Source organism: Tyto alba, unplaced genomic scaffold (genome assembly GCF_018691265.1).
Source record: "Tyto alba isolate M040663 unplaced genomic scaffold, T.alba_DEE_v4.0 Super-Scaffold_14, whole genome shotgun sequence".
Classification (NCBI taxonomy): Eukaryota; Metazoa; Chordata; class Aves; order Strigiformes; family Tytonidae; genus Tyto; species Tyto alba.
In genome coordinates, this window is record NW_024881276.1 from 12,209,013 (window position 1) to 12,233,310 (window position 24,298).

Below are 24,298 nucleotides of genomic sequence, written 5' to 3' on the forward strand. Positions count from 1 at the left end.
ATGACATTTCTTCTAGGCAAACCATATTCACACTAGCATACTGAGCTCACCTTTCCAATTCAAACAATTTCTTGCAAATTCCACAACCGCTAATTGCATTCCCAGGCAAACTCCTAGAAGAGAAAACAAAACCCCCAGAATTTAACAGGACAAAGAGTAGGACTGACAAATTGCTTGCTGTTCAAAATCTTGGTACCCAGTGTATATACACAGACTTACCAAAAAGCTAAAACAAAAATGGCTACACAATGTAAAACTCATTCTTCAAACTTGGCACACTGTAAATACATTTAACAGAATTATGTGCTTTAAGCCCTTTCAAAAGTATTTTCTTCCTCCCATCTATTTTACCAATAATTACTGTAAAGACAAACAGAAGTTGAAAGCCTGTGTATATCCAGATTCAAATTTTGGTTTGGCAACTAATCAAAGTAGTCACTTATAAAATTGTAAGAAACATGGAGTAGGAACGAAAACTTCAGAGGCACTTACACAAACAGCACTCAGTTTATAGGCCAGATGGCATCTTTACACTTTACCATAATAAAATATACCAGTAAATCAATAAAAATTATTTAATATAGCATATGTGTCCAAAGACACCTATGTTTTCTGCACACTGATTACTATCTATAATGAGGCTGATTTAATTACAATGACAAGCAAAGACTCTCCTCATAAATTATGAATACAGGAAATAAAACCTTTGGAGTAGGGATAGTCTTTTACTTCCTTCCTTATACAGCAGACATCGTACATGACTATGACCCTGGGCATTATTTACAGGGCAAATATTCAAAATAGCACATGTACTTCCCTAAAACAGGATCCTTCCCTAGTGTGTGTTTGTTGTTTGGGGATTTTTATTAATCAAATCAAGTAGCTTGCTATCAATTAGCTTGCTGTACATCTCCGAAACAGTAATTTCTGATTCTAATGATCTTACCAAGAAAAGGTTTTTTCTTTGTTCTTGCCCAGGAGATAGCTTGGAGTTTGCCTTCTGTTCCCCTAATTCCAAACCCTCCTGGGACCAGAATGCCACTGTAATGACAGCCATATAATAAAGCAACCAACATGTAGAATCAAACCAGCAAAGGAAGTCCATACAAATTGAAGAAAGACTTTTGAGGTTATAACAAAGCAAGCACAGTGAACAAAAGTCGTGTTTTGCAGGACCATTCAGAATACACAGAATTTAACTCTACATTTGGAGATTTGTCTCATCTACCCACCCCATTTCTCATCTGATGAACCTCATGCTTCACAGTGAAATTCCCACTGCTTAAATACATATCGTTTCAATAGACTAACTACATATTCATTATTCTAGGATTTTAACACCCAAACTTTATGTCTACTAAGTAATATTAAAGAAACCAAATGCATTTTGACAACAATCAATCCCTTTACAAATACAACTTGAAATCCTGGCAATGATTCTTAAGAGACATTTGCTGTGTCACCAGCACTTACCAAGCTTTTATCTAACCATCCTTCACTATGATGCATGTTGACAAAGAAGTATCTTTGACAACTGACCTACACTGTAAATAAAGTCTAGCTATACCAAAAAAAAAAAACAACCAAAACCAACAAGCAAACATCTGCAACCTGTCTAAAGAGATTAAAGCAGAATTGGAGGATATAGGTTGATAACTTGCTATGCCTGAAGCTTGTCACCAACCATGCTTTTCTATCCCTTTACATAAGTAACCAAAGTTTAGATCCACTGAGAAATGACTTACTGAAGTATTTTTCATCACATTAAATAAATATCAGTCTGCATTTGGGATACAGAATACTTGATGCCACTTACTCTGCTTTGCACAGTTTGTGCCATGCCTGGTGATATTTCACGGAGTTCTCCACTTCTGTAGAATGTTCAAGTTCTGTTGAATCTATATACTAATTAAAAAAATATGCAAGAAAATAGCAATTTATTCCACAGAAAGAGCATCATATACTATACAACCAACTTTTTAATAGCATTAAGACAAAATATTAGTTTGAAGTGAATTTCCCAGTAAGCCCATAACAACTTCACTGAAGATCCAGTATTTGCTCTGAAGACCCAGAACTTGCTCTAGTTGCAGCAATCCATGCCCCCTTCTCTGCAGGTAGCTCCAGTGTTCTGCTTGCCTCCAGTCCTCATTTTGCTATCCTCCAGATAAGCAGACTTTCTAGAACACTTCATAACTGTGTATTTAGGTTTTCTTCTTATGGAGATAAGGCACCAATCAAGAGGTGGTCCTGATCTTATCCTGACATCCAAATGAGATGTGGTATGGGTATTCACTTTCCTAGATTTTGGGTTCCACAGTTTATCTAATCTTATCATAAGACTGGATAAATCTGTGTTGTCTGGCCTGTGAAAATGGCATTGCTGGGGACTGTCGTGAAAGCATCAACTGTAGAGAGGGAGGCAGACTCATTATCTATGTCCTATTAGAAATACTGCACTAGAATCTCTACTACCATTAATAAGCATGGCTCCTGAGGTACCACTAGAGCAACTGAGTGAGGCAGCGATGTACTGCACTGGGGACACAAAAGATCAGTTTGATTCTTGGTTTTCTCGGTCTTTTTCTCAGAATAATATAATTAATATCATCCTGATGTAGAGTCCATCCCCCATAAAAATCCTCCCATCCAAAATGACAGAACTCACTTGTGTGCAGAGAAATGAAACCAACAAGATTGCTGAAAGTTCTCCAGGTAGGATTGCCTTCCAGCAAACATTTTCTACTTTTTCCATGCTCCAGAAGGCATGAAAAATACAACAGAAAAATAGCTACTTATGAATGTTGTTACTCTATATTAGTAGGACACTATAGGATCAACTAAAAGGACACTTTATCATGCTGGGAGTTTGAAAAGAGAAATTAATTACAGTTGAAGTTAATTGTGGTTTCCTTGCCGAACATACTGAGTCAACACATTTATCACTTCAAGCAGCATCAACATTTCATCATTCGCATATGTAGATGCTAGGTTGCAAGCTGGATGCCACATAAAATATTAAGCAGTTGCTTCAGAACACAAGATTATATGGAGAACCTTTGGACAAAAACACTAAAAAGGAGGTTGGCACATGCAGGTAAGTACAGTAGGAGCCCTTGTCTGTTAACATTTTAGCACTGCACTGGAGTCTCAGCAATCGTCAATTCACATGCTTGTTAATGCAAAAGCCCCACTGAACTTAAGACTAGCTGCACACAGAGCTAACCATGCATTTGCAGACTTGGCTTCACTTTTTTGCTAAAAGCAAAGTTATTTTGCATATTAAAATTTCCTGCTATGCAGCTGCCAGTACAAAACATTATTTACAGTGACAGAGTCACATAGGCCAGAAAGGGCTTTGGGAGGTCTCTAGCCCAGGCCGCTGTTCAAAACAGGTCAAATTAGAGAAGGCTGCCCAGGGCCATTTCCAGTCAGGATCTGAAAATCTCCAGGGATTAATTCTGTCTGTTCCCACTTTCTTTTTTTTCATCCACACAGAAACAACTTTTTGGAGTATCTGCTCCATAATCTTCCCAGGGAATAAGGTGATGGTGACCATCTGCCATTTCCCCAGATCCTCCTTTTTGCCTTTTTTTGAAGATTGGTGTGACATTTGCCTTCTATTTACAGAATCATATAATCACTTAAGTTGGAAAAGACCTTTAAGATCATCAAGACTCACCATTAACCTAACACTGCCAAGTCCACCACTAAACTATGTCCCTAAGCGCCACATCTGCATGTCTTTTAAATACTTCCAAGATGGTGACACAACCACTTCACTAGGCAGCCTGTTCCAGTGCTTAACAACCCTTCAGTGAAGAAATTTTTCCTGATACCCAATTTAGACCTCCCCTGGTGCAACTTGAGGGTGTTTCCTCTTGTCCTACCACTTGTTACTTGACAGAAGAGACCAACACCCACCTCACTACAACCTCCTTTCAGGCAGCTGTAGAGAGCAATAAGGTCTCCCCCCTCAGCCACCTTTTCTCTGGGATAAACAGCCCCAGTTCCCTCAGCTGCTCCCCATAAGATTTGTACTCCAGACCCTTCACCAGCCTCGTGGCCCGTCTTTGGAAGTGCTCCAGCATCTCAATGTCTTTCCGGTAGTGAGGGGCCCAAAACTGAACACAGTATTTGAGGTGCAGCCTCACCAGTGCCAAGTACAGGGAGACAACCACTTCCCTAGTCCTGCTGGCCATGCTAGTTCTGATAGAAGCCAGGATGCCATTGGCCTTCTTGGCCACCTGGGCACACTGCTGGCTCATATTCAGCCGACTGTCGACCAACATCTCTGGGTCCTTTTCCACCAGGCAGCTTTCCAGCCACTCTTCCCCAAGCCTGTGAACATGCATGCAGCTAAGGAAACTCAAGTGCAGGACTCAGCACTGAGCCTTGTTGAATCTCATACAATTGGCCTCAGCCCACTGATCCAGCCCATCCAGATCCCTCTGTAGAACCTTCCTAACCTCAATCAGATCCACACTCCCACCCAACTTAATGTCATCTACAAACTTCCTGAGGATGCACTCGATCCTCCCATCCAGATCATGGATGAAGACATTAAAACAGAACTGGCCCCGTTATTGAGCCCTGGGGAACACCATTTGTAACCGGCCACCAACTGGATTTCACTCCATTCACCACCACTCTTTGGGCCCAGCCATACAGCCAGTTTTCTACCTACTAAAGAGTACACCCATCCAAGGCATGAGCAGCCAGTTTTTCCAGGAGAATGCTGTGGAAAATGGTGTAAAAGGCTTTACTGAACTCTAGGTAGACACCATCCACAGCTTTCCCCTAATCTGCTAAGCGGGTCACTTTGTCACTGAAGGACATCAGGTTAGTCAAGCAAGACCTGCCTTACATAAACCCATGCTGACTGGGCTTGATCACCTGGTTGTCCTGTACATGCCACATGATGACATTCAAGATGAGCTGCTCCATAACCTTCCCCAGCACCAAGGCCAGACTGACTGGCCCATAGTTCCCCGGATCTTCCTTCCATCCCTTCTTGTAGATGGGCATCACATTTGCTAACCTCCAGTCAACTGAAACCTCTCCAGTTAGCCAGGACTGCTGATAAATGATGTAAAGTAGCTTGGTGAGCACTTCCTCCAGTTTCCCCAGTATCCTTGGGTGGATTCCATCCAGCTCCATAGACTTCTGTGTGTCTAAGTGGTGTACCAGGTCAGTAACCATTTCCCCTTGGATTATGTGGGCTCCATTCTGCTCCCCATCCCTGTCTTCCCACTCAGGGGGCTGGGTACCTGGAAAACAACTGGTCCTACTATTACAGACTGAGGCAAAGAAGGCATTAAGTACCTTAGCTTTTTCCTCAGCCTTGGTCGCTATGTTTGACCCTGCATCCAATAACGGATGGAGATTCTCCTTAGCCCTCCTTTTGTTGCTAATGTATTTATAGAAACACTTTTGCATTGTCATTCACAGCAGTAGCCAGATTAAGTTCTAGTTGGGCTTTGGCCTGAGACAACAGAACAGTGGCCATGGTTTTGGCCTGCTGCCTTTAGTGTCCCGTTAAGCCACCCTGGATATTAAGGACCTTCCTCATTAAAAAATGTTTAGTTCCAGTCAGAAACTTTCTAGTACTGAGTGGAAACAGCATGCTTTCCTTGCACAAGCATTATCTAAGCAATCCATGCATAGCTTTTTACAGACTGAAACTTTCACTCTAATAGCTTCTATTTTGTGTATCACAAAAAAGTGAAGGATTAAAGGCCAAAGGGTTCAGCAATTTTCAGCAGTTACCAAAGTGCATAAAACACGTGAACTTGCTTCACTCAGAGACAGGCAGAGACCAAAACCTACTGAGTACAGTACAGCCTGCAAATGCTCACTTTGATCAAGTTATCTTATATCATTTAATGAATCACTCTAAAGCAGCATGTTGTTGCTGATATTTTGTGATCATTTATTACTATTTTGCTACTGCAAGTTGCTAAAATGTCCTCTGTACCCATTACCTATTAATAATACACACTTCCACACTGCTCCTCTGCCCCAGACTTGCCAGCCCTAGCAACAAAACTCAGCACTGGAAACTGACAGTTCCACCAGTGAGAAAGCAAGTAACAGTTTTTCCCCACGTAGTTCAATTTTATCTTCTCATTCAAATGAGACAAATCAGATCCCCAAATAGTCCTGGATTTGAGGAACTACTGTCTTGGAGAAACCAAGTTTATGGCCCAATTCTAGTACCGTTAGAATTCCGCTGAAGATAAAATGGATGGCTCTCAGAATATTAACTGAAGAGCAACAGCTTCTGGCACCAGATTTTAAAAAGAAACTAAACTGCTTTCCAATCTACCTATTTTCTCCTGTCTTTAAGCTAATCTCATTAACATGATAAACAGTCTCATGAGAACCAGTGAAACCCACCTTTGATAGTAAATATAAATTTGCAGGTAAAGTCTGGTTTTTCATCAGATCCATTTTTCAGTAATTGCAGCAATCCTTTCAGATGATTTTAGTTCCAAATAAAATAATTAAATCTGTAAACATTTCTTTGAAAAAAATGAGATGCTTGGCCAGTCTGTATTTATCTGCATGATTCATTTTCTAATTTCCACATGAATTAAAACTGCCTCACATGATGGGAACTAGTAGAATATATTCTAAGTATTCCTGAAAGCAAAATCCAGAAATATCCTCACCATTAAATCCAGTTTGTGATTAATTGCCAGTGCAGAGTGTTCCAGAGCCTTGAAAACAGATGCATAGCAATCACTCAGTTTTGTGTACTTGCCAACGAGAGCGATGGAACACACCTTCAGCAATCTTTCGTACCTGACAAAAACATGTTTTTTGGTTATTACAGCAATTTTCACAAAGAAAACATTTTAATAGTGTTTATATTTTCTTTAACTTCACAAAACATTTTCTAAAATCTCAAAACTGACAATGTTTTTAAACCCAGATCATTCACAGGTGTTGATCAGCAGCACGCTACTGACCCCAGTCCAGTTTGGTGACTTCACAGCAGCTAGAAACCTAACTTCAATTAAAACACTTTTAGAAAAAGCAGCAGCAGTTAGAATACCTGTCAGCCATTTTCTTCCACTTCATTAGAAGATCACTTGGCTGGTCATCAATAGGTAAATTTAACCTCTGTTTAAAATACTTAATGATTCCTTGCTCCTCCAACAGGATTGGTACTCGATAAGTAGAAGAAACATCATGGATAAATATCACCTTACAAAAAAAAAGCATAATATAAAAGACTTACCTAAAAATTTTTCATAGGAAATAAGCATTTTATTTTCTGTATACTACATATATTCTAATTTTTAAATGTTTTTCTTTAGAATGAGGAGGGCAGCACAACTAGTATTTAAGATTCCACTAAATCTACAAGGAAAAAGTTACCCAAAAGGTAAAAATGTGTTTCACTACATCACACCATCACACAAAAATAGCTTGTCAAGCCAAACAACACATTGTTTTTAATTCAAACATCTTGCCCCACAAGCAGTCATGCTTGCTAACACTTCTTTCTCCCTCTCTCACAAACCTGAAGAATATTAACTGGGAAAGAGAGAACAAATGGAACTTAACAAAACAGACCCAATTAGGTTGTGTCAAAGTCTCCTAAAAGAATTTTGTTAGTGAATTAGGTTACGTAATTAATTAATGACTATAGTCCATTCAAGGACCATTTAGTTAAGAACACATTTATGAACCACATCCAAGCTGCTGGCTGTTACAGTTCATTGCACATGGCTTACATGAGACCACAGAGTTCAGAATCCTGAGCACATGTTCTCTTCCCTGATACACATAAGAAGTAAAGGATACTCGCTTAGTTATCCTTGAGTTACTTCTGTTCATCACTTAAGTATGTACACATGCATGTTGCCCCATTCAACAGCAAAAATAATACATTAGCCACAGCCCTCCTAAAGTAGCACTAAGGCTTATCCAAATATTCTTCCAAACTTGGCAGCTACCATCCTAAGGATATAACATTAAGAAAGAATCACTGGCTGCTCTAGGTTACAGCTGTGCTGACTATGGAGACTGTTAGAATCCTGAAACAAGCTGGAGACACTGCCTTTATTTTGGTGGTACATACGTTGAAGCAAGGAGGAAGGACTCACTTGATAAAAGCAAATTAAAAAAAAAAAAAAAAAAAAAAGAATCATTTAGAGGAACTCTGTGGACAAAATAGCATGTGGTCTTCATGGACTAGTTATGACAGCCCTGGAAACCATTTCCAGGCACACAAAAGAAGTAGTCAGCATGGATTCACCAATGGGAGGTCATGCTTGACCAACTTGATAAACTTCGATGAAGTGACTGGTCTGACAGATGAGAGGAGAGCATTGGACATTGTCTACCTGGACTTCAGGAAGTCTTTTAACACTGTCTCCAAGATCCTCATAGACAATTTGTTCATGTATGGGCAGGATGACCAAACAGTGAGGAAAACTGGCAGAATGTCTAGGCCCAGAAGTTGATGATCAGCAGCTCAGTCTAGTTAAATATAGTAACTAGCAGAGTACCCCAGGAGTCAGTACTGGCTCCAGTCCTGTTTAACATCTTCATTAATGATCTGGATGACAGGGCAAAGCACACCTTCAGCAAGTTTTCAGATGACACCAAAGTGGCAGGAGTGGCTGATATGCCAGAGGCTCATGCTGCCATCCTGCCAACAGGCAGGAGAAATGGGCTGACAGGAACCTCATGAAGTTCAACAAGAGGAAATGCAAAGTCCTGCACCTGGGGAGGAACAACCCCAGGCACTCGTACATGCTCAGGGCCACCCAGCTGGAAAGCAGGTTGGCAGAAAAGGACTTGGGTATCCTGGTGGACATCAAGTTGTATATGAACCATCTATCCTGGACTGGAATAGGAGCAGTGTTGCCAGCAGGTCGAGGGACATGATCCTTCCCCTCTACCCAGCACCGGTGAGGCCACACCTGGAGTACTGGGACCAGTTCTGGGCTCCCCAGTACAAGAGACACATGGACATACCGAAAGAGTCCATGGCCCACAAAGGGCCATGAAGGTGTTTAAGGGATTGGAACATCTCTTCCATGAGGAAAGGCTAAGAAAGCTGGGACTGTTCAGCCTGGAGAAAAGAAGGCTCAAGGATGGGGGTAGAAAAACCTCATCAATGTATAGAAATACCCAAGAGGAAGATGCAAAGAAGATGGTGCCACGCTGTGTTCAGTGGTGCCCAGTAACAGGACAAGAGGCAATGAGCACAAACTGAAACACAGGAGATTCCCTCTGAGCATCAGGAAACACTTTTTCACTGTGAGGTTGACTGAGCCCTGGCACAGGTTGCCCAGAGAAGTTGTGGAGTCTTCATCCTTGGAGATATTCAAAAGCCGCCTGAATAATGGTCCTGGCCCTGCTTGAGCAGCAGGTTTGGACCAGATGATCTCCCTTCCAACCTCAACTATTCTGTGATTCTAAGACAGTAAACAAATGGGAAAGTTGAACTGAAAAGATTGATCCTCCTGAGATTGTAAACCACCATTCTAGACACAAAATAAACTGTAGTTTCTTCTCTAATGACATTGCACATAGCTCCTGGAAGAAGACTGATGATGCATGTAATTATTCAGTTCACAAGAAATTCAGGATCATTCAAGGGTATATACAGACATGTAGTCAGTGTCTTCTAAAATCCAGAAGCGGTTCATTAATTTTAAGATACACAGGGGACTTAAGAATGGCTTTGCAGAATTCTGATGAACAGTTATGAAAAGGGGAAAAAAAAAAAAAAAAAAAAAAAAAAAAGCTGCAACAGTATGGCACCTAGAAGCATCCCAGTTCAGTCCACTGGGTCTCACCACCAGGGACACACCTATATTACACAGTGCAGTGTTGTGGACAGACGTTTAAGCTAGCCAGAACAGCACAAGAAGAGCACAGCACTCTGCCCAGGATCACATATACAGCTCCTCATGAAAACTGTGACTGGTACAACTACTGAGCTTCTACCCTAAAAGGCAGAACTTTGGAAAAAAAACAGTGCCATAAAGACAGCTCTCTCCCTGCCAGGGACCTCTTCAGGAAGCTCTGTTATGCATAGGACTCTTGGTCCAGTTAGACTGGCGTAGTAACTGCAGCTGGAACCTGAGTATGTACATGCTTACACACGGCCTGATACTGCTAGAGAACCACACACCATTTTTGTTTGACTGAACTTCCATTCGTCTCTCTCTGGCTGGAGAGGAACTACAAAGGCATTTCTGAGGGATTTTCCAGAAGCTACCTCAAGGGTGTTGTCTTCCACAGATAGTAAGACGGAAGGAAAGGGGAAGGGGGGGGGGGGGGGGGAAGGAATTGGGCAGAGTAATGGCAACACTGCCCTGTATGTCATCATCTGGAATCTTACTATAAAAAGCTTTTTCTTACACACCTGCAGAGAGAGAAGTCAACACTGATGCGTATTTGAAATACAGCATAACTGTTCACATATATTATCCCTTTAATATTATCCATTACATTGAAGAGTAAAATGTTCTCACTTGCAAAAATATTAAAGAGCGTTTGATTTATCAAAATTAATATTTGAATAGCAATCACAAATCATTATGGCCAAAATCACACATGAAGTATAAAAGGATATATAACTACACAGTAGATATTCTAAGCGTGTTAAAGGGCATGAATAGCCTATTACATATTATCACAATAAGAGTGTTCATGCAGCTGTGATGATCTATGAACATAAGCAAACCCCCTAGCTTTAACCACACTTTGTTCATCCATTATTATAACTATCTGAGAAGATTTATGGACAATAACCAATCATAGCTTGAAACTGAACAGTTTTCCCAACTATCTATAGCAATTAACTATTCACTCAAAATCTAGTCCTTTTGTTGTTTACATAACATGCATTTAAATTGTTAATGACTGACATAAAATTTAACATATAAACTTATCCCAGTATTTTTAAAGTGTTATATTGTACATGACAGAAAGATAAAAACTCTAAAAGCAATTACATATTAATGAAACAGTCTGAACTTGAAAACAGAAACGCACAGAGATATTTGTATGCTTTCCCATGTTTAAATAATGACAAATAAAATATTAAAGTACTGACCTGCTCAGGCTCCACATGGCAAAACATGGAAATCTTTTCCTTCACTGCCATTTCTATAGGTTTTGCACTTCTGCACACAATCTGTCATAAGAGAAGGAAAAATCTTAACTATTTGCTAGGCAAACCAATAAAGATCCTCAGTACTGTTCATGGAGAAATCAATCTCCTTTGGAAGCACAGCACAAACATATGTGCTTTTTGACTCGTCCCCTCTTTTGGAGTTCTACAATATATCATAACTCACATATCTGCTAGCAAGGCAGAAGTAAATCAGTCACCTGTCCATACTGACCCATTTTCATTAATCTTTCTTTGGCATTCTCTGTAATACTGCTTCCTCATGTTCTTCTTTCTTGTACCTACTACTGTAATACTCTTTACCCAAAGTCTAGCAGCTCTGTAAGTATGGATAATACAACGAATCAAAAGAAATATTGTGATCTTATCAGCTAAGCTTAGAGCAATAAAACTTAGTTTACATGCATGTCTTCTAGTATGTCAGTACTTCAGCACCTCTTCTTAATTTGCACATCATGATAAAAAGGAGGCTGAAGATGAGAAAACTATTTCATAATTTTGTGGGTTTTTTTCCTTATTCTGCAATTATTTTGCTCATCCATGTAAAACTAACGAATTTTAGAAAATATTTAAAATTTTTACCAATAAAGAAAATAAGCATGTGTTTTTTTGCATTATGTAACTTCAGGCAACTAACATAAAATACAAACTGCTCTATCAGTGTGCCTATTAATTATTCAGTCTACTACCTTAAGTTATGTTGAATCCTGAAAATATAACAGAAAGTAGGATGATCCTCTTTAAAGATTAATTCACTATTTTCCCCATCTTTCTAGCAAAGTCAACTACTTAATGCATTAAGCCCTTTTTTTGTTCAGAAACTTGTAGCTGATCTTTGATCACCATGCTAGAATGTAGGTTAGCTACACTGATATTGATGAATTTCCCCTACCCTTACAAGAAATTCTAGAAACACAAAAACAATACCAAGAGAAAATTAGTGCACATTTTAATAATAAAAAAAAATGTGAAACAATTTGTACATTCTATTCAATTAAGCACATCTTACACTTAAAAACTGGGTACTGTTTGAAGATATAATTCATAAACCTTGATGGTATGAGCACACGATTAAATCTACTTTGAAATCTATCATCCATCTTGCTGAGACAAATTTAAAGTTAATGCAGTCACAGAAATCAAAAACATCAGAATCAGCATGAAAATATGAAACTGCAATAACAGTGATGGAGATGCATCTCAAAGAAACATAATACAAAGATGAGGAACAATTCAATTGAATAGGGCAGCACTGACAAGCGTATAATCAGTTTTCAAAATGCTGTAACAGAGTCCATTAAATCTGCAGATACAGCGTATTCATTAAGTGCTTAGAACACCCCATGGAGAACAGAAAGGCTCCCGTACATACACAGCTGAGACCAGCCCAGCATGCCACCTCAGGGAAGCCTGGGACCAGACAGTGGGGCAGCAGGTACTAAGAACAGGTCTAGCCAAGTTTAGATCAGGCAGCCTGGCAGCATGGCTTATGAAGGCAGCCCTCCTGACTGCTGCCCTAGGAGCTTCTCCCTGTGCTGTCCTGGCCGTGGGCCCCCACCCAAGAGAGCAACCTCAATGATTTTCTTGAAGCAGTGCCCAAGCAACCTTACAACAGCGCCAACAGGTTGTGCTCAGAGTATAATTGCACTATGCTTTAGCGGTCAACAGCAGCAGTTTTTTTTTTTTTTAAAAAAAAAGGTATTGTGCTTCTGGCAGTCCCAGAACTGCCCCAGACAAGAACTCAAGATGTGAGAAAGTGATTAGATTAGTCTGTTTTATTACACACACCTACACACACACTCACTTAACAGGCTTTTAAAAATTAATTTTTGGGAAAAAAAAGCCAGGCACTGGCAATTATCTTAACAGCCTTCAAAAATCACATGCAACTTTCCATATGCAATTAGTACCTCAAGAGGGATTTTGAAATTTAGGCCCTGAAGCTTGGAATATAGAGCAGCACTGCGTTAATAAAAGTCTTTCCCTCTATGAGCTGATTAAAGTTACCAGGTCAAAACTATCTGAAGCTACCTAGCACATCTTTCACATACCATATTTATAAAGTCTTTGGTTATGTAGTTATAAACATGCTTTTTGATAAATATAAAATGAAGACTTCAAAAACAAAAATCAGAAAGAAGCACAACACAAAATTTAGTTGCATGACTACCCTTTTAAAAACAGTTTTTCCTTTTTGAGGATAAGTATCATCCAGAAGCTGTGACTATTCTCACTACTCTTTCATTTCTGAGAAAGGCTAGGAAGCTTTTTCTCCCACTGGACTTTATGGGAATGGAAAGTGTTCAACAACTACCAGAATCAAGCAAGGAAAACATTCTTTGACTTAACAAGCAGCCTCACGCAAAAGAGTAAAACTGTCCTTCTCTGTTCCTGAAGCAGACCTACAAACAGAGCGTGTCTTCAGTTACACCAGCTGCAGCTCAGGAAGATTTGAGCATAAGTTTGAAATGCATTTGTATTGGCATCTGAAGCTGTGCTGCCCTGGCTTCACTATCAACACTTGACCAAGCAGGTTAACATCAATGGCAGACAGGTATCACAATAGGGAGCTGCAATCTACTTACATCTCTCTGATCCCAAGGAAAAGTGCCAGGGAGGCAAACACAGGGAAAAAGCACATACTCATTACTCGAACACCGGGGAGAAAGAACGTAAGGAGTTGAGCATTTGTCATCATTTGTCAAGTGACATGAGGCAAAACTTGTCAGCTCTAGGTTCCCTATAATATGTGGTGTAAGAAGGGACTGAGATCAGCCCTTCAGAAAAGGACCTGGGGGTACTGGCGGATGAAGAGCTGGACATGACCTGGCAACATGTGCTTACAGCCCAGAAAGCCAACCATGTCCTGGGCTGCATCAAGAAAAGTGTGGCCAGCAGGTCAAGGGAGGGGGTCCCTCTCTACTCCGCTCTGGTGAGACCCCACCTGCAGTGCTGTGTCCAGCTCTGGGGCCCCCAACATAAGAAGTACATAGACCTGCTTGAATGGGTGTGGAGAAGGCCACAAAGATGATCGGGGGCTGGAGCACCTCTCTTGAGAGGACAGGCTGAGAGAGTTGGGGTTGTTCAGCCTGGAGAAGAGAAGGCTCTGGGGACACCTTATTGAGGCCTTCCAGTACTCAAAGGGGACCTACAGGAGAGATGGGGAGGGACTCTTTATCAGGGAGCGTAGTGAAAGGACAAGGGGTAACGGTTTTAAACTAAAACAGGGTAGATTTAGACTAGATATAGGGAGGAAATTTTTTACAATGAGGGTGGAGAGACACTGAAACAGGTTGCCCAGAGAGGTGGTAGATGCCCCATCCCTGGAAACGTTGAAGGTCAGGTTGGATGGGGCTCTGAGCAACCTGATCTAGTTGAAGATGTCCCTGCTCACTGCAGGACAGCTGGACTAGTTGGCCCTTAAAGGTCCCATCCAACTCAAACTATTCTATGGAAGAAATTGAGGAACCTTACTTTAAAGATCCACCCATGTTTTATATTTCCAAACAGGAATATTCTTAAAGGTTGTACTCCAAAGGTAGGATTGCTTCTTCTTAGTCATGCATAAAAAGAAATTTGTGGGAAAATGTTAGAAGCCACAAGCATTCTAGGTCTTCCCACAAAGTGAACACAGACTTTACATTATTTTTAGCAGTGAAGAATGACTTTTCTGCAAAGATCGCTTTAGAAGAAGAACATAGCTACAGTCCCAAGATACTGCAAGGAGTTAGTTGCATTAAGTTAAGCTACAAGTGAATTTGAGTAATTTGATTTGCTGTGGCTTTAGGGAAGCAGTGCAGCATATATTTCACATTTCTTCTGAAATTCTTGTCCGTCATAGGAGACTAAGGCTTATTCTTTGAACACAGGTTACGCAAGGACACTTCTGGATAACCTATAAATAAAAATCTATATGTATTGACTCACCAAATCTGGAGACAAGCCTAGACCCCTCAGTGCTCGAACACTGTTCTGTGTTGGTTTTGTCTTCTGTTCGCCAGTGGCATTAGGCTGGAAAGACATGTTTTGAAAGCTCAAACAGGAACTAACATTTACTAATGCAGCAGTTACAGTTTAAAAGAGAAAAGTCATTGCAAGTAATAATATTTGGAGGAAGTAAACATATCCAAAACAGAGCCACAATAAGCCAGAAACAGAAATGGCACCACTGTTATTACTTATGTAAGAAATTCTGTGAAGAAACCATATGGCCTTAAATCAGGTCAGGGTTGTTTTGTTTTGTTTGTTTGTTTATTTGTTTTTTTTTTTTTTTTTTCTTTTGGAGAAAAAGTCTCAATATAATTGACTCGGGTGGAAAAAGAATATGCCAAAAGTTGGATTTGGCTAATAAATGAAGAATGTCCAACATAGTACAAAGCCTCCAGTAACTGTCCTTGGAAATAATCAGATGTAGTAAATAATTCTGTTCTCAAATACACAGAATCAGTCCTACCAATTGCTGATCAATCCTCTAATCCATAGCTGCAGTGGTTAATAATACTCTTTTTATCTGTGCAAGGTGCAATCATATCACCATTACCAACCTTTGCTTAACAAAATCTCCCCAGTGAATACTCACCTCTTAAAATAAGAAGAAACCCTATTTTTGAAGTAAAACTTAGAGCTCAAATGGAAAAATACTTTTAGCCCTGTACAGAAGTTGTAGTGGTCTTGACTAGACCACCACTGTAGCTCGAGGAGTTGGTGATGCAAATCAGAGTTCACCTGGGGGGGCCCAGGCCTCTGCCACACAAACCCCTCAGCCACAAGACCCACTCAGCCAGCTCATGGTGAGAGAGGAGCCTGGGGGCAAGCTCCCACTCACCACCCACCTTTGTCTAGGCATGAAGCAAGAAGTTCTCCTGAAAACACTCTTGGTGATAGTAAAAATTATATAGTCATTTCCTTGTAAGAAAATTGTCTATTTGCTCAAATGACCAAGAGGGGAGAATCTCTTCTATGGATGTGGTCTGCCCAGCATGCTGCACGTCAGGGCTGTTCATTGCTACCTCACCAGGGGCTCCCGCCACCTGAAGGGATGTAAGGCCATTTATGACATTCTCTCCTTACAGTGTTAGCTCTAACCAACAGAAATCTCAATGATACCTTAGAAAGTCTGAGTGCCTTTCTTACTGGGTTCATAACATGCCAGCACCTTCCAGTGCAAAGCACAACTATATTTAGCTTTCTATATAAATTAGTATTGATATGTGTTTTTTTTTGGTAACTTAGAACATTAAAACACATTCTCACATCAATAAAGTGATTATCAAGTCCATTATTTACCCCAGTGTGGCTGGGTTTCATATCCCTTGTCTCTAAAACCCTCCAGCGCAAAAGGGTTCATGGAAGAAGTAAGCAAATATAAAGCCCAATCCAGATCTAGTTTATTAATTTTAATATCTTACCTGCGGTACTAGACTAACATGGATGTTACAGAAGTTCTCTCTTTTTGCTTTGAACTGAAACTGTCTAAATGCTTCAACAAATGGCATTCCTTCAATATCTCCGATAGTTCCACCCAGCTGAAAAAGAAGGGTTAGATATGTCACAGTGGCAGAAAACAAAAACAGAAGAAAAAAAAAGTCTACCTCTTACACACTCAAGAGGTTTTTCTGAAATTGTTATCTTTAAAAAAATGACAATTGAAATTTGCAGGCATACTCTGTAAAGAACCCTCATCTATTCTGCCTATTTTGTTTCCTGTGGAAAACATTAAACAATTTTCCAGTTTTGTTATATTTACTTTACACCAAACACGTAAGTTTCCCATGGGAAGATGTGGTTGTAGTAGACTAAGCAATGAATAAAGCAGTGTTAAGCCTGTTTTATGAAGTAGGTGCATTTCAGAATGATCTTCCTGTGCCACCAAGTGGCTTTTGACAGAATTGCATATTTGTGTTCACCCAGTACCCGAAAAATTTCTGACAAGTAATTTGTATGTGACACACATATTCGGTCTAACTCCCTCAGGATTTTGCCATGGAAAAACATTAAAGTTATCCTTAAAGTCCTGAAGAAAACATTTTTATCAGGGTGGAGCTACAACAACAAACAACCCTCACACAGAAGAAAGTGAAAACTAAACTTGAAGGACTGACAAGCCCACCACTTACTAATGTTCTTGTGCAACTTCTGTATTTATTGTTTTTACACTTGTTTGAAATGGTATGCTTGACTCTTACTGGGCACATCATAAAAAAGACTGATGGCTATACCAATAAGTGTGCTTTAATCAAGGCAGATTCTTCTGCATAAGAAATATTGAGCAATTCTGTGGCCTGGGTCACAGAGTTCACCACACTATTGATTACAGTGGTCACTTCTGGCATTAAATCTAGGACATACTCTTCTGTCAAATTCTCAGGTATAATCTTTTTCTGTATTTTCCACTGTAGTAGTAGTAATATTAGCAATTACTGACTTTTCTCCAGTTGTCTCAATGCCATACTAAAGATGGGTAAAACTCATTGCTTCCATTGTACAAAACATCAGTAGGCTAAGTGATTAACAAAGTTGCCTCCAAAAACCTTAAAATGAACACCAGAAAGTGGGAAACTAACTTATACACTTAAACATGATCACGAGCAACAAGATGGAGGTTTGAAGTCACAGAGAAAGCTAGAATGTTAGAGGCTCTCCTGCTGACCGTAGGAGATTTCACAAGTTTTCTGAACTGTTAACAGTATAAAGCTTCAGTCAAATGTCTGTATCTTGGAATAGGTACCTCACATTACAATAACTGCCTGCTTTACTTCTATAAATTAATAAACTCTTAAGCAGCTCAGTTTCAGCAGTATTCTAGAAGGGATTTAGTCAAGTGAACAGAAGCTGTATGGGTAAGACCATGCCCATCATTCTCGGAACAAACCAAAGAATATAAAACACGTCTTTGCATTGCATCTCTTCATAAAACTTCAGTCTGACCTTTTTACAGTAAGTAGCAAAGAGAAAGCAAGCTAGTTCTTCGTGTTCACTGTGGATATATAACCTAAAAGGTTCCATACTTGCCTCAATTACACAAATTTGTGGCTCTTTTCTGTCATCATCCACTGGAACTTTTGCCTGATTCATTACCCATTCCTGAACTGCATCAGTGATGTGTGGAACAACTACAAGACAAAACCAAAGAAGGCAAGCATATCTTTCTTTAGGCTTGTATACCAGTTTTTGCATGCAAAATGGGAAAAATGAGCAGAAAGTGAAAAGGAAACCATTAACTCCTTTTTCTATTCTTCCTTTCTTTGAACCCAGAAGCCCAGCATTACAGGAATATGCACGTATCTCTTGGGAAGGAGAAAGGAAGAAGGTGATGCAGCAAGAAGCAGCTTGTTCTAGCTGATCACTCTTTTGTGAAGACTGAATGGACTAGTATCCCACAGAATTAAAAATATCACCTTGAACAGTTTTTCCCAGGTAATCACCATGTCTTTCTTTATTAATAACATGCTGATATATCTTTCCAGTGGTGATGTTGTTATCTTTATAGAGGCTGATGTCCAAAAATCTCTCATAATTTCCCAAATCTAAGTCAACTTCTCCACCATCATTCAATACAAAAACTTCACCTGAAAAAGAGTGAAAACAGACAGAAAAGCAATAAAAATAACAAAAAAAATATTAAAAACACAGAAGCAATACCACAAAGTTACTTTAAAATTTAAGTTTTAAAATTTACGGTTTTTTAAAATTACATATCACAACAATATATCAATAAAGCGCATGCTGCAACTCAATCTGCATTGTCACTCTGTGTGACTTAATCTCCGAATCATTACTTTTACATCGAATGTCTATCCCTCAGTCACAAATAGTTTTATAAATAAATGTAAGTTATATTGCCAAAATATTTAAGCACCTTTAAAATATTTAAGCAGCATTTCAACAGCATGCTACAATCCTTGACTGAAGAAAACGATCTCCAGGAATCATAAATCAGCAACAAATAAAACATTAATTTACACATGGGAGCCAAAAACTGTGCTTTTATAAGGATGAATTATTATGCATGTTCAAAGTGTTTCACTATAAGTTGTTGCTTGGATCTATTGTAATGATTAAGGCTTGGATCAGGAGTAAAGTTATGATGAATATAAATGTTTCTTCAAATGTGATCACTGTTTCTTATTCAGCTGTTTCATCTTGTGTATTTGCTTCACTATGTCCACAGTGAGGGTTATTTCTGACCCTGAAAAATCTAATGAAAGTATCCTTCAGATTCAGACTCTTCTTAGACCTCTAAAAAGTCTCTAAATTCTGAATCTAGTCAACTTCTGAAGGAACTAAAGTTGCTAGATCTTAAGGGAAGGCTCAAAAGCTCTTCAGAAAAAACGTAAGATATTTTGCCATGACCCAATTAATCAACAGCTAAACAAGTTATGGGATTAATGCACAAGAAAAAAAAAAAAAAAAAAGAGCAGCAATCCCCTGAAAGTATAGTGTGGACTATGAAAATATGTATCCCACCAAGATATAACACCCCAATGAACAGTTTAACAAAAACACCACAATATGTACAACAGAGTGAAGATTTATGCCTGATCCTGTGAGGCACTGAGTACCTCCTCTGTACTAAATTATCATTTAAGCCAACGGATGCAGAGTGGAATCGACATTTCTCATCAGCAGGCCTTGGAAGAATAAAAAAATATACTATTTTAAAAACTCTTTAGTTAACTGGAAATCACTGAATTAAAATCCTTTGACTCAATCATATTTCTGCCAAAATGTTAACAAAAGAGGCTTGCTATTCTCACGTGTGTGAATTTTTACTTAATATCCAGCAAGCCCGTGTTTCTTCACAAGTAGTAAGGAACTCTTAAGTGAACAAAGGAAAAGAAAAAAAAAATCATGTGGGAATTACATGCCATAGCATCCCCTCTCCCCTATATCTGGTCCAAGGGAAGAATACATCCTCACAATCTCAAATCATTGCAGGAGTCTTACCACCAAAGCTAAAGGCAGAACTTCATCAGTCAACTGCCTAAGTAGCACCAGATGTGCTTCTGAAAGTGCAGCATTAGTTAAATTTGGCTTTTGAGAGAGGTCTGATGTGCTATGCTCTTCCTCCACTTAAAAAGCAAAGTAGGCTTTTTTCAGTTCAGGAGATAAAGACATTTATCTCCAGTTCCAAAAATTTTGGTCTAGACTAAAAGCAAGCAGACAAAATCTGAGAAATTGAAAGAATTAGACATGTCTACTGGATGAATATACTTTGGAACTTTGAAAACCATTATTTTTAATAAATGACTATGAGTAACAAGCCAGACAGCTGAAGGAACATTCAACATTATAAATGCATGTTAGACTTTCTTGTAGCTCATCAGCAATGTAGTCAACACAACCAGAGTAGCTTAGAGAACTAATCAAGCAAACTAAGCATCTACTTTAAAATTGTATCATTAGTTGGCTCTCTAAGCTTCACTGATGGTTTTGACTAGATCCTCATTGACTAAAATGAAGACTTAATCTAACTCTCATGAAGACACTCACACCTCACACCCAAATAACAGCATTCGCAAGTAATTGTTGAGGACTTAAGTTTCAAATAGGTTTTATTACCTTTTTTTTTAATTATTATTAAGTTGAACTGAAGATAGTATTAACTGAACTAGGCCTACAGCTAGGATTTTCCCATCAAAGTGGTATTTTATAGAAAGGAAACATCTACTTATAAAAATATCTTCAACAGACTTCTCCCCTCTTTACTTAGAGCAGACAGTGCCCTTGAGAACACATAGTAAGGATCAAACTTGCATTGCAAAATAGATGATAAATTGACTAATAACTACCATACTATTTAAAAAAAAAATACCACCAAAAAACAACCAAAACACCACATTACTGTAAATATAAACAATTATGCAAAAGGGAACAGCACTGCCCTTCATACCATGTTCATATGGTGAAAAGGTTCCAGCATCTATGTTTATGTAAGGATCAATTTTGATTGCAGTGACACGTAGACCACATGATTTCAGTATGGTGCCAATGCTGCTTGCAATGATCCCTTTGCCAATGCCCGAGATGACACCACCGGTTACCAGGATGTACTTCATCGGAAAATCAACACAAGCACACAGACCTCGAGCTGGAAATCTAAAATTACAAAGACATACAGCTGATAAATGCAAATTCACGTCGGGGAAGAACACAGCTTCAGCATGCAAAGAATCTAAATGGAAATTGCCTTTGGAAACAGACAACAAAAATGACCATTTTGGAATCTGGGAGTAGGATTCATCTCTCCCAGCTTAGATACCAGTATGTAAGCTAAGCACCTAAATCCCCCCTCACAGTCAGTGGAAACACAAATGCCATTTTGATACACTGCCCTGTGGTGATGCCAAAGAGGCACAGTTCATCTGGCACACTCCTCCTCCATGACAAGAAAAGCCAGCTAACTTTTCGAGCCACAAGTTAGGCAAGATGAATCTCACCCTCGATTCTTTTTAATTTAAAGTAGTTAATAATTTCACACGTGTTTTGAGAAGTTAACTCAAAGAATGTTCATTGTTACACTAGCCAGAACACTCACATTCTCTACCCAGTAGCTTTCTTTACCTTCAAGAATAGCGACTGTAGCTTCAAATATCTATTAATATCAGAATGTTATACCATCCACTCCATTTTTCAGCAGCCTTCACTTCTTCAACTCACCGTGTATGAAGTATTTCACCAAAAGTCTTACAATATCCTATAGATCAACAGAACATGAGACCAGGAAAGAAAAACTGAACCAGAACGTCCACATTTATACTACAGAGCATTACTACTCAAGAGCCTAGAGTCCCTTCTTCACATGCCTACCCCATTCTCCTTCTCCAAGTAACTAATGTGAAAGAAAAATCAGACTCATCTCTGGACTATGATGCAGGGTAAGAGTTGACGCTGTTTTAAAAAATAACACTGTATTTGTTTCAAGTTTCAGATTTAGAGAAACATCTGATGTTATGATGCTCATTAGCATCGTGCACTCAGAACAGCAACCCCGGAGACAGCAGCTCTGAGACATATGGCACAGCCAACTTGTCAGAGTCTCTGCTTCCCTGTCTAGACCACGAAATAAATGATTCTTCTCAAGAGGGAACTACAACTAGAATACTCACAAACACTGTACCCTGAACATAGAAACATGATAGTTAATGCATATTATAATGCAGAAGCCTTGATCAGATACAACATCATTTCACAGTGCTCTACAACAGTACTAGCATGAGCAACAACGGCTATTCTGATACAGAAACTACCTCTCCTGAAAACGTAGTTCTTTATAAGAAGCCTGGATAATTAAAACTGAAGAAAAAACAGGCTCTGCTATGAACTAAGAGATTCAAATATCATACTATGTAAATCCTATGATTGGAGGGTGAGGGGGAAATAATCCAACAGACGCTAATATGTCTGCACCACCTTACACTATATAACGATTGGTAAGGGATCCAGAACTATTTAAAAAAAGATGAGAACACCGCCCCCTAAAATTCTGATAATTACTATGCTAATTAAAAATTCTTCATCACCCTTCTTGTTGCTATAATCCGCTGTTTGCATCGACTACTGTTGACACTGGCCCTGCTATTCTCCGACTTCATCTGGCTTTCACACAGGCATAGATTTTGCCATCATTTCTACACCCCATCTGAAACAGGATGATGTAGTGTGTATCTCGTCTGTAATTGTGTTCACATTATTCAGGCAGCTGTGGAGGCTAATCACTGGAATAATTTTTGAACAATGACAGCATGGCTCACCAGAGAGCAAAAATTCTAGGGTCAGGGAAATCTTTCCTTACTTAAGTACCTAATTAATCCAAAGCAAAATGCAACAGCACATGATCTAACAGCAGTCAGTACAAATCAAAGCAGTGTGGTTCTTCAACCACTGGTAGTAAGCAGCAGCTAGCGAATGAACATTCTAACTCTTACGGTACTGAAACAACATTAATAAGGCCTGGATCTTCAGGAAACAAAGTTCAGGAATGCAACAACGTTTGTTATCAATGCTCTTACATTTCTTGATAACAGGAAATTATAAACTATTATCTCCTTGCCACTATGGACAAAACAAAACCATCAAATTAACTTTTCCCTGCCATATAATTTTAATATATAACTTTTTTTTAATAGCATAGATTTTAAGATTTGGAGCCTACCTCCTCTGTTTCAGACTCTTCCTTCATGAATCAGCTAATGTAGTTGACCACATTAACGTTTCCTAATTATCTAAGCCATTTTCAAAGCTGTTTTCAGAAAAAGGAGGACGGCGGGGGGGGGGGGGGGGGGGGAATTATAACAGGTGTAAATCTTGAGTATGTGTCACTCTTAAGATCTTAAGCCCTATCACCTTGCTCAACGCCCGCTGTGATTTTAGCAGGAACAGCGATTTCCCAGCAGTTTAAGGAAACACGATGTTTCCTTGTAATAGAAATTAAGAACTCCACGTGGTTTAGGAAGTCACACGCAAAAGCAAAAGGAAATAGAGTTAGGGGAGGAAAAAAAGCAAGGAGAGAACAGTGGAAGCAAACACTCTGCTGGGAAGTGGGAATCAGCACAAGCAGAGAGGAACACGAATTCCTCCGTTGAGTCTTATCAACAGCGGCTTGCTGCCTTCCCTCGGGATTCCGGAGCGCTCCACGCCGAACGCGCGGCACCGGGGCCGCAAGCCGGCTGCAGGCGAGGCACCCCCGGCCCGGCCTGGCCGCAGCAGCCGGGCGGCCGGCGGCCAGTAAGCAGAGGCCGGGGCCGGGCGGCAGGACGGCGGCGCAGGGTAGAATCGCGGCGGGAAACGATGGCGACGGGGAGCTGCCCCACCCCCCCACGCCCCCAGCGGCCGCCCGCCGCCGGCCTGTGACTCACCGCCCCGCGCCGCCCTGCCGGCTGGAACGGCGGGCACCCCGGCCAGCAGCCCCGGGGACCGCCGGGCTGCAGCGGAGACCCGGCGGCGGCAGCGGCAGCAGCTCCCCGAGGAAGGCGAACGCCCGCGGGGCAGCGCCCCTCACCACCGCCGCCACCGCGCGGGGCGCCGCTCCCGCAGCACGGGAGCTCCCGCGTGCCTCCCGCGCCGGCGCCCTGCCCTGCCCCGCCCCGCCTCTCCCCCGCCCCGCGGCGGCGCGAGAGGAAGGCTAGAGCACCG

General features: G+C 40.2%; 1 protein-coding gene across 2 annotated transcripts in view; it reads right to left on the reverse strand.

Annotated features, from left to right (window-relative positions):
* The window catches only part of CTPS2 (CTP synthase 2), a 76,653-nt gene extending 52,415 nt beyond the window's left edge, over positions 1 to 24,238 (reverse strand). For both annotated transcript variants that reach the window (XM_042788265.1, XM_042788264.1), the window contains exons 1-12: positions 24,022 to 24,238; positions 21,057 to 21,262; positions 18,562 to 18,732; positions 18,176 to 18,276; positions 16,573 to 16,689; positions 15,092 to 15,175; positions 11,087 to 11,167; positions 7,061 to 7,212; positions 6,675 to 6,807; positions 1,817 to 1,905; positions 947 to 1,041; positions 51 to 113 (exon numbers count right to left, since the gene is read on the reverse strand). In XM_042788265.1, coding sequence (XP_042644199.1) covers positions 51 to 113; positions 947 to 1,041; positions 1,817 to 1,905; positions 6,675 to 6,807; positions 7,061 to 7,212; positions 11,087 to 11,167; positions 15,092 to 15,175; positions 16,573 to 16,689; positions 18,176 to 18,276; positions 18,562 to 18,732; positions 21,057 to 21,222 — 1,252 coding nt within the window. In that variant the 5' untranslated portion in view covers positions 21,223 to 21,262; positions 24,022 to 24,238. The remainder of the gene's footprint in view (positions 1 to 50; positions 114 to 946; positions 1,042 to 1,816; positions 1,906 to 6,674; positions 6,808 to 7,060; positions 7,213 to 11,086; positions 11,168 to 15,091; positions 15,176 to 16,572; positions 16,690 to 18,175; positions 18,277 to 18,561; positions 18,733 to 21,056; positions 21,263 to 24,021) is intronic.
* Between the last annotated feature and the right edge of the window lie 60 nt (positions 24,239 to 24,298).